Raw genomic sequence first — 17,392 nt, 5'->3', positions numbered from 1 at the left:
TAAAGACATCTGCCTTTGCACTGATATGATTGTTGGAGATTCGAGTTCAACGCTCAGCTCCCGAAAAGCTAGCTGATGAAGAAGTGAAATTCAGAAACATGTCCTAGCAACTATCGCCGTTTGTAAACTTACAATTTTTCTTTAATTTATTTTATTTAGTGTATTGTCACGTTATCGCATGAAAGGTATCGATTTGGTAATCGAAGGTATCGATTTGGTAATTGATACTTGATCGATCCCCATTTCGTCAGATAAACTTTTGATTCGCATTACTTTTTGAATGGTCGGGAAGTAGTGGATTTCTTTCGCGATCGCATCGAATTATTTTAAGATTGGAATGGTCTGAGTTCGGGGCTATATCAGTATCCGGGTCAACTGTCACACGGATCTGTTAGCTCGCATGGGTTTACTTGAGCAGGATGTATAGTAGGTTCATTTATCAATGAGCATGGCAGTGATGATGTGTCACTGTCTGATAGGATATCATTGTGGGTGTATTCAAATATTGAGCTAGACTAAATCGAAACCTTATCACTTAAATGTAAGGATTCTCTAAGAGCCTATAGCTCACATAAACGTTAACCTATGCGGTGTTAGAAAGGACCCTCGTACAATTCTGAACTCACGTTGTTGTCCTGAATTGATTCAGAAACTAATAATCTTATTTTAAAAAATTTCGATTAGTATTTCTGTAGCCATTCTATTGGATATATTTTTCCCGAAAGTGGACCAGCAAGACACTCGAAAAATTCGTATGGTTTGAAAGATGAGGTAGAGTATAACAAAAAAAAAAAAGTTGGACAGAGAGATAGACGAATTTGGAAAAGGCGATGTGAAGCGTGAGAGAAAGAGAGAACTAAGGGGTAAAACTAAAACAGTAAAGGAGAGGAAATGAGGAGGTAGACGGGATGAACGAGAAAAAGGGAAAGTTCATAGGGGGCTATTAAGGAGTTCAGTACATGTTGTATTTTGTTCCTATTCTGTGCTCGCGAAGTCAAGGATCTAGGCAATCAAGACGGGCCCTAGAAAACTTATGGTATTTACAAGGAGGAAGGAGTTATTTTATAACATAAGTCCTGGTGCCTAATTTAGGTTTTTCCGTTTGGTCGTCAAACTAATTCTGGGAGCATTATGTACACATTTGCTATATGTTTATTGTTTATTGACCGGCCAGCACAATGTAACCTAAAGGTTAAAAAGAGGAAGTGGCAGGAAAATGGAAGTATAGAGGGAGAGAGCAGAGAATAATGCATGACAGAAACTTATTGAAATACTTTGCAAATTACGTAGGTATGCCACAGTTCGGATACATTTCTTCAGTTTCTTTTGAAGTTTACATAGCATTGTCCGCCGATAAAACTGCACCCCAATAGATCAATTTCTGCCCTCTGCAATTGTAGGGAGCACAATGCCAAGGAGCATTGAATCTCCATCGCCTTCGTGGTATGCTGCATTATATAATTAAGCTTTAGTTTAACACACTCCTATCTTAAGGCTCATTAGACTTAACAAAAAAAAAAAAAATGGAGGAGATCCTTGACCGAGTTGACAGGATTTCAATTGTAAAAATTTTCAAAACATTTAAAAGCTTCTTAACTTTAAAATTTTTTTACTTCCATAGCTCATATGGCTTGCGCTATTCCTACAAGAAGACTGGCTACCGCTATGTACGGCTCTACAACAACAAACCTCACCGAAAACTCAGTCATCCATAGTACAATTATACGATTCAAATCGTGAAGCAACGCCAGCATCAGAAAGTTTATTGGGCTCAATATATCGGAAAAGTCGACAATCAAGATGTGTGCGTTGCTATGAAGATCGGTAAGAACAAATTAGACTATCTAGAAAAAATCAGAATGCCATGCTAGAATAAATTTTTAAATTTTAGGTACGGTGATGATCGGAGTCGATATTATGGTGCAGGTTGGGGTGCAACCGCCGGTATAGGTGCTGGCGGTAGTGGATATTCTAATCGTATAGCAGAAAATTGGTCGGTAGAACAATGGTGATCTTCGGGATGTAGTTGACTTTTTTTTAACAATAAAAAACTATTATTTTTTAGGTATTATCCACATGAACGTTACGAAGATCGATATCGCCCAGATGATCGTTATCGCGGGGATGAACGTTATGGCTCAAGTGAACGTCATAGTTCTCCAGAGCGCTATCGTCCCGAACATGATCGATATTCGCCAGAATATGCCGCAGCGCCTTCCTATAACCGTGACAGGTTTGTAAAGTAGAACAACTTTGTTTACTATTAAAACGTACATAAATATAATAACGTTTATAAGTATGTTATTATATAAAATATAAGTTATGATTAATTACTTTAGTGACAAGCGGAATATGACTTAAATTTTATCATGCGGATATTCTTGCGTGTGAGTAGGTATTCATAATTTTGTGTTGAACGCTCTAAAATTTTTTACTGGCGCATAAATTAATCATCATAGTTAATGAAAATATTAAATGTAAGTGTATAAAATACTCTGTAGTTTTGTATGTACAAGTTTCAAATATCCCTAACAATAATAGCTCAAACACATTTTTAGTTTGTAGTTTTCAATTTGAATTTTAATTAGAGGGATGACATCAAATATATTAAGCTTAGACTCGATGATTGCATGATCTACGACAAGAGATCATAGTCATATACGATTTTTGCAAATAGCTTGTATGTCGAAAATATATAATTTTAACAAAATCTCACTGAAAGCTGAAACAAAACTGAATATGTGTGTGTGTATATAGATTTAATAAAATTAAATGAAATAAAATAAAATAAAATAAAATAAAATAAAATAGGAAAAAATAAAATAAAGTTAATTTAAATTAAACCAAATAAAAATAATATAAAATAAAATGAAATAAAAAAATTAAAATAAAATGAAATAATGTAAAATAAAATAAATTAAAATTAAATTAGAATAAATTAAAGAGAGCAAACTAAAATAAAAAGAATAAAATATAACAAAATTATTTTTTGTTGGTTTTTTGGCCTTTAGTTTGTTAAAAATGTTTGTAAATTCTCGAGCTCGAGGCCATACAATATTAAATAACACACAAAAGTTTTCGACCTGGTACATCCAACGATGAAAGTCAATGTCTATATATACATTTACTTTTGCGTGTTTTATTATAATACTTGTCATTTTGTATTTCTAGTCCTGAAGATGACTTCTAATTGAAGTCGAAATATCGATAAATAAAAACGACAATATACAACGCATATAAATAAAAAAAACTTTTGTGTGTTATTTAATATTGTATGGCCTCGAGCTCGAGAATTTACAAACATTTTAATTAAAACAAAATATAATAAAATAAATCTAAATTAAATGACATATAGTAAAATAAAATAAAACAAATAAAGTAAAATAAATTTTAATAAAATAAAAAATTAAAAAAAATTAAAACAAAATAAAATAATTAAAATAATGTAAAATAAAACAAAACAGAATAAGACAAAATAAAATAAAATAAAATTAAATAGAGCAAAATAAAACAAAAAAGAATAAAATATAACAAAATATAACAAAATCAAAATTTAATTATTAAAAGGCTGTTCAGATTACCGCGTAACACCCCGAACTATATGATTAAACTATATGATTCATCTCGAAACCGGACTTCCAGAATTGTATATTGACTTCTTGAAAACACATTTCAATAATATTTGCAGGGTTATGGAAATGGGTAAAACCGTCTTCCAAAGCTAATCGCAATGCACTTGCTAGAAACTAGGTCTCAATGATTCCAAAGGTGGGATGCGCTTGCCAATGAGTACGGTGAATCAATTCTAATAAATGATAACACTTTGTGGAGACATTGGCACCGCAACATATTAGCTAAAATAGATGCAGTGAAAAGGGAACATTTTCTGTTAAAAGCTCAAGCTAACGAAGTAAGACTAACTTACCCCGTCCTCGAACGTAATCTTTGTGAGCTTAATTATTTTAGAGATAATTTTAGCATATATGTGATCAGCAATTTGTTTCGCGTAAGAGGAGAACTATTGAAACTAAATTACGAACCTCATCTTGAGCAGCCAGATAATCGCTGTCCAATTTGCAACTCGGGAAACGAAGAAAACGTTTTACACTTTCTGGGTAGTTGTCCCGTACTTATGGAATATAGGATATTATTTTTTAAAAAAAGTGTATTAACACACCAAGAGATTAAGGAATACCTAAATGGTAAAAACTGGATCACATTGAATCAGTATGTTAAATCAGCGTTAAAGTATAGGAAGCAAATTTTAGAAGAGGAATTTTGAAACTTATATTTAAGAAATATTTTATTATATAATGTACAGAACCACCTACTTCAAGTACTTATAAACTGACGGCACTACGCAAAGTTTAGTTATAAAATAAAATTTTATATTGTAATCAACTTTGTAAAAAGATTATGTTTATTAAAACAAACTACTACTACTAAAAACCGACTACTAATAAAATTAATCAAAATTAAATAAAATAATTTAAAATAAAATAAAATAGAATTCAATGAAGCAAATAAAACAAAACAAATTTTAATAATCTAAAATGAAAAAAATAAAAAAAAAAATAAAATAAAAATAAAATAAAATAAAATAAAACGAAATAAAATAAAATAAATAAAATGAAATAAAGTAAAATAAAATGAAATTAAATAGAGTAAAATAAGATAAAAAAATAAAATATATCAAAATATAGTAAATAAATCGAAATTAAATGAGATAAAGAAAATAAAATAAAATAAAATAAAATAAAATAAATTTTAATAAAATGAAAAAATAAAATAAAATAAAATTCAATGAAGTAAATAACACAAAACAAATTTTAATTATCTAGAATGAAAAAAATAAAAATAAAAATAAAACAAAATAAAATAAAAACAAAATAAAAACAAGTAAGGAAGGTTAAGTTCGGGTGTAACCGAACATTACATACTCAGTTGAGAGCTATGGTGACAACATAAGGGAAAAAAACCATGTAGGAAAATGAACCGAGGGAAACCCTGGAATGTGTTTGTATGACATTTGTATCAAATGAAATGCATTAAGGAGTATTTTATGAAGGAGTGGGCCATAGTTCTATAGGTGGACGCCATTTAGGGATATCGCCATAAAGGTGGATTAGGGTTGACTCTAGAATTTGTTTGTTCAATATGGGTATCAAACGAAAGGTGTTAAAGGGTATTTTATGAGGGAGTGGGCCATAGTTCTATAGGTGGACGCCTATTATGGATATAGCCATAAAGGTGGATCAGGGTTGACTTTAGAATGCGTTTGTACGATATGGGTATCAAATGAAAGGTGTTAATGAGTATTTTAAAAGGGAGTAATCCTTATTTAAAGGTATTAAGGAGGGTTTTAAAAGGGAGTGGTGGTAGTTGTATAGGTGGTCGCCTTTTCGAGATACCGCCATAAAGGTGGACCAGGGGTGACTCTAGAATGCGTTTGTACGATATGGGTATCAAATGGAAGGTGTTAATGAGTATTTTAAAACGGAGTAATCCTTAGTTCCATAGGTGGACGCCGTTTCGAGATATCGCCATAAAGGTGGACCAGGGGTGACCCTAGAATTTGTTTGACCAATATGGGTATCAAAAGAAAGGTGTTAATGAGTATTTTAAAAGGGAGTAATCCTTAGTTGCATAGGTGGACGCCGTTTCGAGATATCGCCACAAAGGTGGACCAGGGGTGACCCTAGAATTTGTTTGTACAATATGGGTATCAAAAAAAGGTGTTAATGAGTATTTTAGAAGGGAGTGATGCTTAGTTCCACAGGTGGACGCCGTTTCGAGATATCGCCATAAAAGTGGACCAGGTGTGACCCTAGAATGCGTTTGTACAATATGGGTATCAAACGAAAGATGTTAATGAGTATTTTAAAAGCGAGTAATCCTTAGTCCCATAGGTGGACGCCGTTTCGAGATACCGCCATAAAGGTGGACCAGGGGTGACCCTAGAATTTGCTTGTACAATATGGGTATCAAAAGAAAGTTATTAATGAGTATTTTAAAAGGGAGTGATGCTTAGTTCCACAGGTGGACGCCGTTTCGAGATATCGCCATAAAGGTGGACCAGGTGTGACCCTAGAATTTGTTTGTACGATATGGGTATCAAATTAAAGGTATTAATGAGGGTTTTAAAAGGGAGTGGTGGTAGTTGTATAGGTGGTCGCCTTTTCGAGATATCGGCATAAAGGTGGACCAGGGGTGACTCTAGAATGCGTTTGTACGATATGGGTATCAAATGAAAGGTGTTAATGAGTATTTTAAAAGGGAGTAATCCTTTGTTCTATAGGTGGACGCCGTTTCGAGATATCGCCATAAAGGTGGACCAGGGGTGACCCTAGAATTTGTTTGTACAATATGGGTATCAAAAGAAAGGTGTTAATGTGTATTTTAAAAGGGAGTGATGCTTAGTTCCACAGGTGGACGCCGTTTCGAGATATCTCCATAAAGGTGGACCAGGTGTGACCCTAGAATTTGTTTGTACGATATGGGTATCAAATTAAAGGTATTAATGAGGGTTTTAAAAGGGAGTGGTGGTAGTTGTATAGGTGGTCGCCTTTTCGAGATATCGGCATAAAGGTGGACCAGGGGTGACTCTAGAATGCGTTTGTACGATATGGGTATCAAATGAAAGGTGTTAATGAGTATTTTAAAAGGGAGTAATCCTTAGTTCCATAGGTGGACGCAGTTTCGAGATATCGCCATAAAGGTGGACCAGGGGTGACCCTAGAATTTGTTTGTACAATATGGGTATCAAAAGAAAGGTGTTAATGAGTATTTTAAAAGGGAGTAATCCTGAGTTCCATATGTGGACGCCTTTTGGAGATATCGCCGCAAAGGTGGACCAGGGTTGACCCTAGAATTTGCTTGTACAATATGGGCATCAAACGACTGGTGTTAATGAGTATTTTAAAAAGGAGTGGGCCTTAGTTCTGTAGGTGGACGCCGTTTCGAAATATCGCCATAAAGGTGGACCAGGGGTGACTCTAGAATGTGTTTGTACGATATGGGTATCAAATTAAAGGTATTAATGAGAGTTTTAAAAGGGAGTGGGGGTAGTTGTATATGTGAGGGCGTTTTCCAGATATCGACCAAAGTGTGGACCAGGGTGACCCAGAACATCATCTGTTGGATACCGCTAATTTATTTATATATGTAATACCTCCCAAGATTTTAAGGGTTTTTTATTTCGCCCTGCAGAATTTTTTCATTTTCTTCTACTTAATATGGTAGGTGTCACAACCATTTTATAAAGTGTTTTCTAAAGTTATATTTCGCGTCAATAAACCAATCCAATTACCTCACCATGTTTCATCCCTTTTTCCGTATATGGTATAGAATTATGGCATTTTTTTTCAGTTTTCGTAATTTTCGATATCGAAAAAGTGGGCGTGGTCATTGTCGGATTTCGTTCATTTTTCATACCAAGATAAAGTGAGTTCAAGTAAGTACGTGAACTAAGTTCATTAAATATATGTCGATTTTTGCTCTAGTTATCGTGTTAACGGCCATGCGGAAGGACAGACTGTGTATAAAAACTGGGCGTGGCATCAACCGATTTCGCCCGTTTTCACAGAAAACAGTTAACATCATAAAATCTATGCCTCTACCAAATTTCAAAAGGATTGGTTAATTTTTGTTCGACTTATGGCGTTAAAAGTATCCTAGACAAATTAAATGAAAAAGGGCGGAGCCACGCCCATTTTGAAATTTTCTTTTATTTTTGTATTTTGTTGCACCATATCATTACTGGAGTTGAATTTTGACATAATTTACTTATATACTGTAAAGATATTAAATTTTTTGTTAAAATTTTTCTTTAAAAAAAATTTTTTTTAAAAGTGGGCGTGGTCCTTCTCCGATTTTGCTAATTTTTATTAGGCGTACATATAGTAATAGGAGTAACGTCCCTGCCAAATTTCATCATGATATCTTCAACGACTGACAAATTACAGCTTGCAAAATTTTAAATTACCTTCTTTTAAAAGTGGGCGGAGCCACGCCCATTGTCCAAAATTTTACTAATTTTCTATTCTGCGTCATAAATTCAACTCATTCACCAAGTTTCGTCGCTTTATCTGTCTTTGGTAATGAATTATCGCACTTTTTCGGTTTTTCGAAATTTTCGATATCGAAAAAGTGAGCGTGGTTTTATAGTCCGATATCGTTCATTTTAAATGGCGATCTGAGATGAGTGCTCAGGAACCTACATACCAAATTTCATCAAGATACCTCAAAATTTACTCAAGTTATCGTGTTAACGGACGGACGGACGGAAATAAGATAAAAAGAATAAAATATATCAAAATATAATAAATAAATCGAAATTAAATGAGATAAAGAAAATAAGATAAAACAAAATAAAATAAATTTAAAAAAATGAAAAAATAAAATAAAATGAAAACAAAATAAAATAAGATAAAATTAAATTAAATAAAATAAGTTAAAATTAAACCGGATAAAATAAAATAAAGCAAAGTAAAATGAAAAAACAAAAAAAATTAAATTAAGATAAATAAAACAGTTCATCCTTCGCAGAAGTGCGGGCTCGAATATCGAACTCCCGTTCTTGTCCGTTCTGATGTTACGTTGTTTCAATTTTTCCCCAATTATTAAGTAAATGCAAGCGCGATAACCTCCGAAGAGATTTAAGGCCGAGCTTCTCTTACAATTCGCGTCGTGCTCCTTTTAGTTTCACCTTAAAATTTGCGGAATCGGACCTGCATATTTTATACCGACTCTGAACGACGAAATACACTCGATGTGTTTGCTAAATAAATTCCAAATTATTAAATAAACTGAAAAAAAATATATTAAAAAAAATTAAAATTGCTTCAATAAATATTTTCATGCATTTAAAAGTAATGTGAGCAATCACCGCTTAATTAAAAAAAAAAAATAAATGTAAGGCGCGATAACCTCCGAAGAGATCTAAGGCCGAGCTTCTCTTCCAATTTGCGTCGTGCTCCTCTTGATTTTCCCTACAAATTGGCCGGACGGGACCTACATGTTTTATGCCGACTCCGAACGGCATCTGCAAGGCAGATGAGTTTTCACTGAGAGCTTTTCATGGCAGAAATACACCCGGAGCGCTTGCCAAACACTGCCGAGGGGCGACCCCGCTTAGAAAAATTTTCTTCTAATTTAAAAACCTTATTTCTAAAATTTTGATGTTGCTTTGCCCGGGGTGCGAACCCAGGGCATACGGTGTGGTAGGCGGAGCACGCTACCATCACACCACGGTCACCGCTTAATTAATAAAATAAAAAAAATTGTTTTTGTTTTATCGGCCTATTGATAAATGATTAAAGGTTCGATTCGAGCTCAAGGCCAGAAAAGTAATTATCATTAGAAAAAAAATTATTGTTCTGGCCTTGAGCTCGAATCGAACCTTGAATCAAAATAAAATAAATTAAAATAAACTAAAACAGAACAACAAACAAATAACTTAAAATATACTAAAATAAAGAATAAAAAAATAATATGCAGTTCCTTAAAATGTAAAATTACAAAACAATAAAAAATTTATTCGAAACAACTTACTGCCGCCCGAGCCACAAAAGCTTAGATAGAGAGATTGGGAGAAGGACGGGAATAGGAAGTGATAAGAACCGGAGGAAGAACCTCTTTTCGAATTTAGGCAAGCTAAATTTCATATGCTAATATCTTATAAAAATAAAAAAGAGAATAGAGCTGTCAATGCTTGAAAATACTTTAGGAGGATAGTACAACCTGGGAAGGGTTCGGAAAACTCAGTAAAAAAAACTGGTAAGCACAATCGAATGAGGGGTCATATCGCATATCCCAGACTGCCAGAATCCTGACAAGACATAATCCCAACAATCTTTAGAAATTAATAAAGGTAAAAATATAGACAATACAATATCCCGACAAAGGTGGAAGCCAAGAAGAGGAAATTTTTTCTCTTAAGCACTTCTAGAGCCATCACAGCAAGGTCGTCACATCCAATGCTTCTTTTTAATGGACATTATTTTTACTCGTAGAAAGGGCTTTAGATTTAAAGTTTTGGAAATCGCCCGATTTCTCAATTTATTTGAAGAACAGCATACGTCACAGTTTGATTCGAAAATGCCCTATCTTAGCATAAATTTGATACATATTGTCGAGAAAGGAACGTTTATGAAAAAACTGAGATAGGGCGTTTTTATAAAATAATTTGGGATAGGGCATTTTCGAGCTGGTGGCCGAGATATGGTGATATTCTACTCAGTCATGGATATATGAAGACTCGCACTTAGTTTCAACTTTAGGTTAGGTTAGGTTGAACTGGTCGATCTATGAGGACCTTGCGTAGACTGAATGAGTCTGTAGTGTTACCAGAAGTTTATTTAACGACCAAACTGAAAAACCATATCAAAAACTAGGATCAATGTTATAAAATAACTCCGTCCTCTTGGAAAATACTAGAAACTTTCTAGGACTTATGCCACTTGCTGCTTCTAGTTTCATCATTACCTGATAACAATTTTTTTTTCTTATATTCTCAATTCAGAGACGATCGCTTGGGTCAAAGAACATACGATCGTTACGAAGTACGCGGCTATGATCGTTATGACCGACGTGGTGGCGCTTATGGACAGGACTCTTATGCCGATTACTATCGTGGTAAGCTTGAACAAAGAAAGTGGAAAAAGAAGATTTCATTAATGTGCTTAATATATGAATTTTAATAGATCGAAATTATGAGCGCCCGCGTGGTGGTGGCAGCGGTGGTTATGATCGCGACTACTATGATCGCTCTACATCATCACGATATGATTATCGTAATTATCGTCCTTGGGATGAAACCTATAGGTAATGTAACGTTGCTTTAACAGCTTTCAATATATTCCCTCTTTTTTTAAAATAAAAATTTTTCTTTTTTTTTTGTTATTGCATATGATCATTTTTGTTATCATTGTAAAAATACAAAAACATACTAATCATGAAACGGCCGCAATGCAAAATATGTAACATACAAACAATAACAATAATAACAAACCCGGCACCAAATACTACCCTCTCTATCTGGTCCTACGCTATGAAACCAACTGTTACATTTGTGTTTGTTCTCTATAAACTATATATGTATGAATGTATACCCCACTACTTCCAAACATGCCGCACCCACCTACACATACCACTGTAAATATGTACATACACATTTAAAAACGTCGCTATGCCACGGCTCTCTCTGCCAACGATCTCTCTCTCTCTCCCTGTCTGACTCCCCAGAGGACAATCCGGATTTGATAATTCCGGACGTGGCTATTATTTTGCAGATGAGGATAACGATCGTCGTCGTTATCTTCCAAAGCCTGCATACGATCAGCGCTATGCAATTCCACGTTGTGGGATGCATGTCACCGATTGTCCTTATGCTGGTGACGCTGGTGGTGGTGATGATACAACGCGAGTCACATCAGGTCCTATAAATAGCCAACATGGATATAATTTTGGCGCGGGATATGGTTATGGTGTCGGAAGTAGTGGAGGCAATAGCGGAAGCAGCGGTGGTTCTGCAACAACATATAACACAAGTGCCAATAATGCTAGTAATACTAATAATTCGAATAATGGTCAGGGCTGGAGTTATGCAAATGAACGCGATAGAGAGTCGAGTTTGATGCAGGGAGCTAACAGTGTGAATGGGGATAGAGGACGTGGACGAGAGAGAGAGCGTGGCAGAGAGCAACAAAGGTAAGTTGTAGTGGTTAGAGATTTGCATGGTGTTGGCTGTTATATATTATTTAGACAATTTAGCACAGCTCAAAACCTATGGGAAAAATTTGCAGTTTCACATTTGACAGTTTCACACCGGTTCCAGTTTCCAACTATATTAGTTACTTCGACAGCAGACAAACATTCGCTATCGGTAAAGTTAGGTTGAGAATGGGAATGTGGAAGCTTAGCAGACCTCCCTCCCTCGAATAGACAAATACGCTCCGGCAAAGAAGGTATTTTAATCGACACCGTAGTTTGGAGGAAGAGAAAGAGAAGAATCTCCACAGAGCTAGGATAGGCAGATGGTAGAAGACTTGACCTGCTTTGTTGGTCCCAATCGGCGTCAGTTATCGCAAAATAGGGATAGATGGCATGAATTGTTACGAAACGGCAAAAATTGCTTAGGCGGTGAAGCGCCATTTAGTGATGATTATGGTGAACACCCATGGGTGGGTTGCGTTCGTCCAATACGATACTTCCTCATTAGTCTTCAGAAACCCACTTTCTTTCCCATATGAGTTTAAGTGAGGGCAAACATCCGCTTGCCTACTATTGTCTATCCAAAAAGTGCGCCCAAAAATCTCTGTGATCTCGTGAGCAATCCTGGTCATAAGAGATAAAAGGATGAATCAACGCTTCTATCTCTCCATCCCGACATCTTCTGTGAAGGGCGCTTGTTGAGATGCGCCATGGACTTGGTGAAAAACCACATTGACCTGTGAAAAGTATGTCAGGACTCTGTCTGCCGATTTCTTATGTTTGAGAAGTAATCTCGTTTCTTTCTTATCGTAACGTAGCCATATTAATCTTGATACCACAACAAAACCTGAATAATACCTAGCAAGCTCGCTGGTCCAACGGTGTTTTTATCGATTTTCTTCAGGAGATAATCCACGAAATTGTCAACCTCGTTTATATCCATTTCGGAAACTTTTATGACCATCTCATCAGCAAATCAATTCCCTCAAATATTTCCGTGCCAGAGGGCCAAACAAAGGATGCAATGAGTATGCTTTAGACTCTATTGTACTTGGTCAAGCGAACTGCTCCTCCATATGGCGCGGAGCGCCGCTCGGAAGACGTTGCAAGTGTTAGGAAGTCGGTACGACTGATTGACTTGCTGATGTTTCAAAAAGTCTCAGCCCCATCGTCAGTTCCCTTTACTATTTTAAGCCGTCTACACTGTAATGTCTCTACAACGGTCCGAGTCTCCCTTCCCCAATAATTCCCCGTAAACAAATTTAAGGCGCTATTTAACTCAGAGGACAATCAGGCCAAGCTTCTCTTACAATTTGCGTCGTGCTACATTTTATTTACCAACAAATTGTTTTATACCGACTCTGAATAGTATCTGCCGGCAGGGGAATTTCCGCTGAGAAGCTTTTCATGGCGGAAATACACTTGGGGTGTTTGCCAAAGCACTTGCCGAGGCGACCTTTTTTTCTAAAAATTTTGATATTCTTTTCTGTGTCTTGAACTCAGGACCTATGGTGAGAACCGCTGCCGCCACACCACAGCGGCCGCCAAATACAGATTATAACTAAGTTACTAACAGTTAGCTACTGGTGCTATTGAGTCCATCCAAGGCGTCAGTCCATCTAATATCGTTGAGCGCCATTTGTCGGCTGATAGCCAAACGTTGGATTCTTCCAGTCTAAGGACCTTATTTGTGGGTAAGGAGAATGCTGATGTCTAGAATGCTCATGTGAACCTTATATTTCCAGGAATACAAACCTGTGCACCTTGCTAACATTTAGTTGGTTGCTCTTTTTGTCTACAGCTTTCCACCAGACAAAAACGCCGTACGTCATTTAAGATTCAGTGTGTTTATTGCACGAACCACGCATGATATATGGCGCCAGTCACCGCCTCCTCCAAAAGGCCCCTTTGCAGGTAAAAATTCACCAGGAGCGAAAGGTTTTGCTGAGAAGACTGCTCAAAACCGAGGCACGATCGTTAGTGGTGGTGCCCACTGGCATACAGTTTTTCTCATCACAGAGTTTTATTTCCCAGCCAAAGATTTCGGTGAATACATGAGAGAGTTTCTGAGCTTATCTCTCTTCTTACAACCTGAAGAGATAGAGAGGTTTAGTGTCAATTTAAAGTTTTGGGCCATAGATAGACAATTTTCAAGAAACCTTTGCTGAATAAAAGAGCCATCATATACCTAAAAAGACAGAGATTATTGGATCTAGTATTCTCCTATGATTTTTTCATGCAAACCCAGAAAGAAAGGGCGATAATAGTCGTAATGGGAAAAATTATAGCTAGTTTTTGCTCGGCTGAAGCTTTATAGCCGATTAGTGGTAAGGAAAAAGTTAAATTGTCTTTGGTTCATTCAAAAAAATGTAGTAACTATGGGTTGAATGTACTCAAAGTATAATACTCCCTGAAGAAGACTTAACAGCATTGAAACGCATATTCTCCCCGTAAGATTTAAGAACACTTATAGTCTTTCGAAATATCAAAAAATACTTAAAACTTTTTTTCATAACTTTTTTAATACCAATTATGTCTATGTGAATGGGTAATGTAATTAAAAGAAGGCTTCTACTACTCTCACCTCTTACAGCTCTTCGTACAGTGGCCGAGCGCCACGCCCATTAGGCGGCAGCTATCTATTCGATCGGAACTCGAATTCGATAGGAGATGACAAGGCGACGGCAAACAATGCAGCAGATAAGGGTAGCAATGCCGATGGCGCTAATAATCTTTCATCGCCGGGGAATGGAGGACCACAAATTGGTGAAATGAACAATAATGGTCACGGCAAAGCTGGTGGTGGTGCAAATTCAGTGCAAACAATTGTCAGGGATAAATAATGAGAAAATCATCAAAATTTACAATAAAAAAAAAACGAAAGTTGTAAAAGCAGAAATTTTCAGTAAATATTTTTTTAATTTGAATTTTTTTAACTGTAATAAATTTTTTAATTAACTATGTACACTAAAAATGCGAAGAGTAAATTGTGAAAGTAACTCTTGTCCAAAATAAAGTACTTCATATATCTTAAATGATATTTCATGATGATTGATGATTCATCTACAGCAGCGTACAAAGAAAACCAGTGGAATTTGTTTTCGAACTTTGTTAAATAAATTTTTCTATTTTTTTAGCCACCTGTACTTGTACACAGGGTATTTATTATAACTTTGATTGGATAACGGTTGGTTGTACATGTATAAAGGAATCGAGATAGATATAGACTTCCATATATCAAAATCATCAGTATCGAAAAAAAATTTGATTGAGCCATGTCCGTCCGTCTGTCCGTTAATACGATAACTTGAGTAAATATTGAGATTTCTTCACCAAATTTATACACGAGCTTATCTGGACCCAGCATAGACTGGTATTGAAAACGAGCGAAATCGGATGATAACCAAGCCTACTTTTTATATATATAACATTTTGGAAAACACAAAAAATCTGATTATTTAGTAAATAATACACCTAGAATGTTGAAATTTGACGTGTGGACTGATATCGAGACTCTTTATAAAAATTTGAAAAATGTTTAAAATGGGCGTGGCACCGCCCAATTGTGATAAAATCAATTTTACAAATATTATTAATCATAAATCAAAAATATTTAAACCTATCGTAACAAAATTCGGCAGAGAGGTTGCCTTTACTATAAGGAATGATTTGAAAAAAAAAAAAAATTAACGAAATCGGTTAAGTACCACGCCCACTTTTATATAAAAGATTTTTAATAGGGGTTGTGGACGAATAAAATAAGCTATATCTTTGCAAAAAAAAGCTTTATATCAATGGTATTCCATTTCCCAAGTGGATTTATAACAATAAATAGGAAAAACTTCAAATTTTAAAAAATGGGCGTGGCACCGCCCCTTTTATGACTAAGCAATTTTCTATGTTTCGGGAGCCATAACTCGAAGAAAAATTAGTTCAGAATATAACCATATGTATATGTATTATTGCGCAGGCTTGTAACACTATTAAGCACACAAAACAAGTGCACAGCTGGGTATGTAATATTCGGTTTCACCCGAACTTAGACTTCCTTACTTGTTATCTTCTGTAGTTTAAGAAAAAACAAAACCCATATTGTAATTGAAACCATGCAAACCAATATCAAAAATGTTTTTGAAATACATAAATCAAAAACTCCAAAAAATTTTACGAAAACTTCGTACTTTTTCTTCGAACTTCTCAGCATTTTTTTTAGGTATGCAGTTTTGCAGTTCAATAAATTTTAGTTTAACAAAAGACACGTTCTGTCATAGTTCGCATTGTTTTTCGGCAATTGTTTTTTTTCGGTGAGTATTTTAGATTTCCCCTCATACAAAGCGACATAATTTTTATACATGAAAGCAAATCTGAAACTACCTTCGGAAAAAAATGTGAAAAGCAATACTAAAGCAATATAATTAGTACTTTGTAAAGCTTAAATTGATTGGGCTACAAAACTGCATATTCAGAAATTTCAGAGAATTTAAAATAAAACGTTGAACATTTTCGTAAAAATATCTACAATTTTTTCAAAAACATTTTTCAAACTGATTTGCATAGCTTCAGTTATGAAATCCATACTAGTAACCGAACATTACATACTCAGTTGAGAGCTATGGTGGCAACATAAAGGAAAATAACTATGTAGGAAAATGAACCGAGGGTAACCCTGGAATGTGTTTGTATGACATGTGTATCAAATGAAAGGTATTAAAGAGTATTTTAAAAGGGAGTGGGTTAGTTCTATAGGTGGACGCCTTTTCGAGATATCGCCATAAAGGTGGACCAGGGGTGACTCTAGAATGCGTTTGTACAATATGGGTATCAAACGAAAGGTGTGAATGAGTATTTTAAAAGGGAGTGGTGGTAGTTGTATATGTGAAGGCGTTTTCGAGATATTGACCAAAATGTGGACCAGGGTGACCCAGAACATCATCTGTCGGGTACCGCTAATTTATTTATATATATAATACCACGAACAGTATTGCTGCCAAGATTTGAAGGGTTTTTTATTTCGCCCTGCAGAACTTTTTCATTTCATTCTACTTAATATGGCAGGTGTCACACCCATTTTACAAAATTTTTTCTAAAGTTATATTTTGCGTCAATAAACTAATCCAAATACCATGTTTCATCCCTTTTTTCGTATTTGGTATAGAATTATGGCATTTTTTTCGTTTTTCGTAATTTTCGATATCGAAAAAGTGGGCGTGGTCATAGTCCGATTTCGGCCTTTTTTTATACCAATACAAAAGGAGTTCAGATAAGTGCGCGAACTGAGTTTAATAAAGATATAACGATTTTTGCTCAAGTTATTGTGTTAACGGCCGAGCGGAAGGACAGACGGTCGACTGTGTATAAAAACTGGGGGTGGCTTCAAACCGATTTCGCCCTTTTTCACAGAAAAAAGTTATCGTCTCAGAATCTAAGCCCCTACCAAATTTCACAAGGATTGGTAAATTTTTGTTCGACTTATGGCATTAAAAGTATTCTAGACAAATTAAATGAAAAAGGGCGGAGCCACGCCCATTTTGAAATTTTCTTTTATTTTTGCATTTTTTTGCACCATATCATTACTGGAGTTGAATGTTGACATAATTTACTTATGTACTGTAAAGATATTAAATTTTTTATTAAAATTTGACTTTAAAAAAAATTTTTTTAAAAGCGGGCGTGGTCGTTC

The 17,392-nt window shown here is 35.2% G+C and overlaps 1 protein-coding gene across 2 annotated transcripts in view; it reads left to right on the top strand.

The window, feature by feature from the left end:
* Window positions 1-14,752, top strand: part of LOC137246928 (ATP-dependent RNA helicase ddx23) — a 29,105-nt gene extending 14,353 nt beyond the window's left edge. Inside the window, exons 2-8 of one of the 2 annotated variants that reach the window (XM_067777968.1) lie at window positions 1,622-1,824; window positions 1,892-1,993; window positions 2,066-2,233; window positions 10,523-10,635; window positions 10,704-10,824; window positions 11,245-11,709; window positions 14,306-14,752. In XM_067777968.1, the coding sequence (XP_067634069.1) occupies window positions 1,622-1,824; window positions 1,892-1,993; window positions 2,066-2,233; window positions 10,523-10,635; window positions 10,704-10,824; window positions 11,245-11,709; window positions 14,306-14,555 (1,422 nt within the window). In that variant the 3' untranslated portion in view covers window positions 14,556-14,752. Of the gene's footprint in view, window positions 1-1,621; window positions 1,825-1,891; window positions 1,994-2,065; window positions 2,234-10,522; window positions 10,636-10,703; window positions 10,825-11,244; window positions 11,710-14,279 lie in introns of both variants that reach the window. The other variant, XM_067777969.1, reaches the window with a different exon arrangement.
* Window positions 14,753-17,392: the final 2,640 nt, after the last annotated feature.

This window comes from Eurosta solidaginis, chromosome 3, assembly GCF_040869045.1.
Source record: "Eurosta solidaginis isolate ZX-2024a chromosome 3, ASM4086904v1, whole genome shotgun sequence".
Lineage (NCBI taxonomy): Eukaryota > Metazoa > Arthropoda > Insecta > Diptera > Tephritidae > Eurosta > Eurosta solidaginis.
Note: the sequence above shows the minus strand (reverse complement) of the source record. Positions and strands in the feature narration are given on the sequence as shown.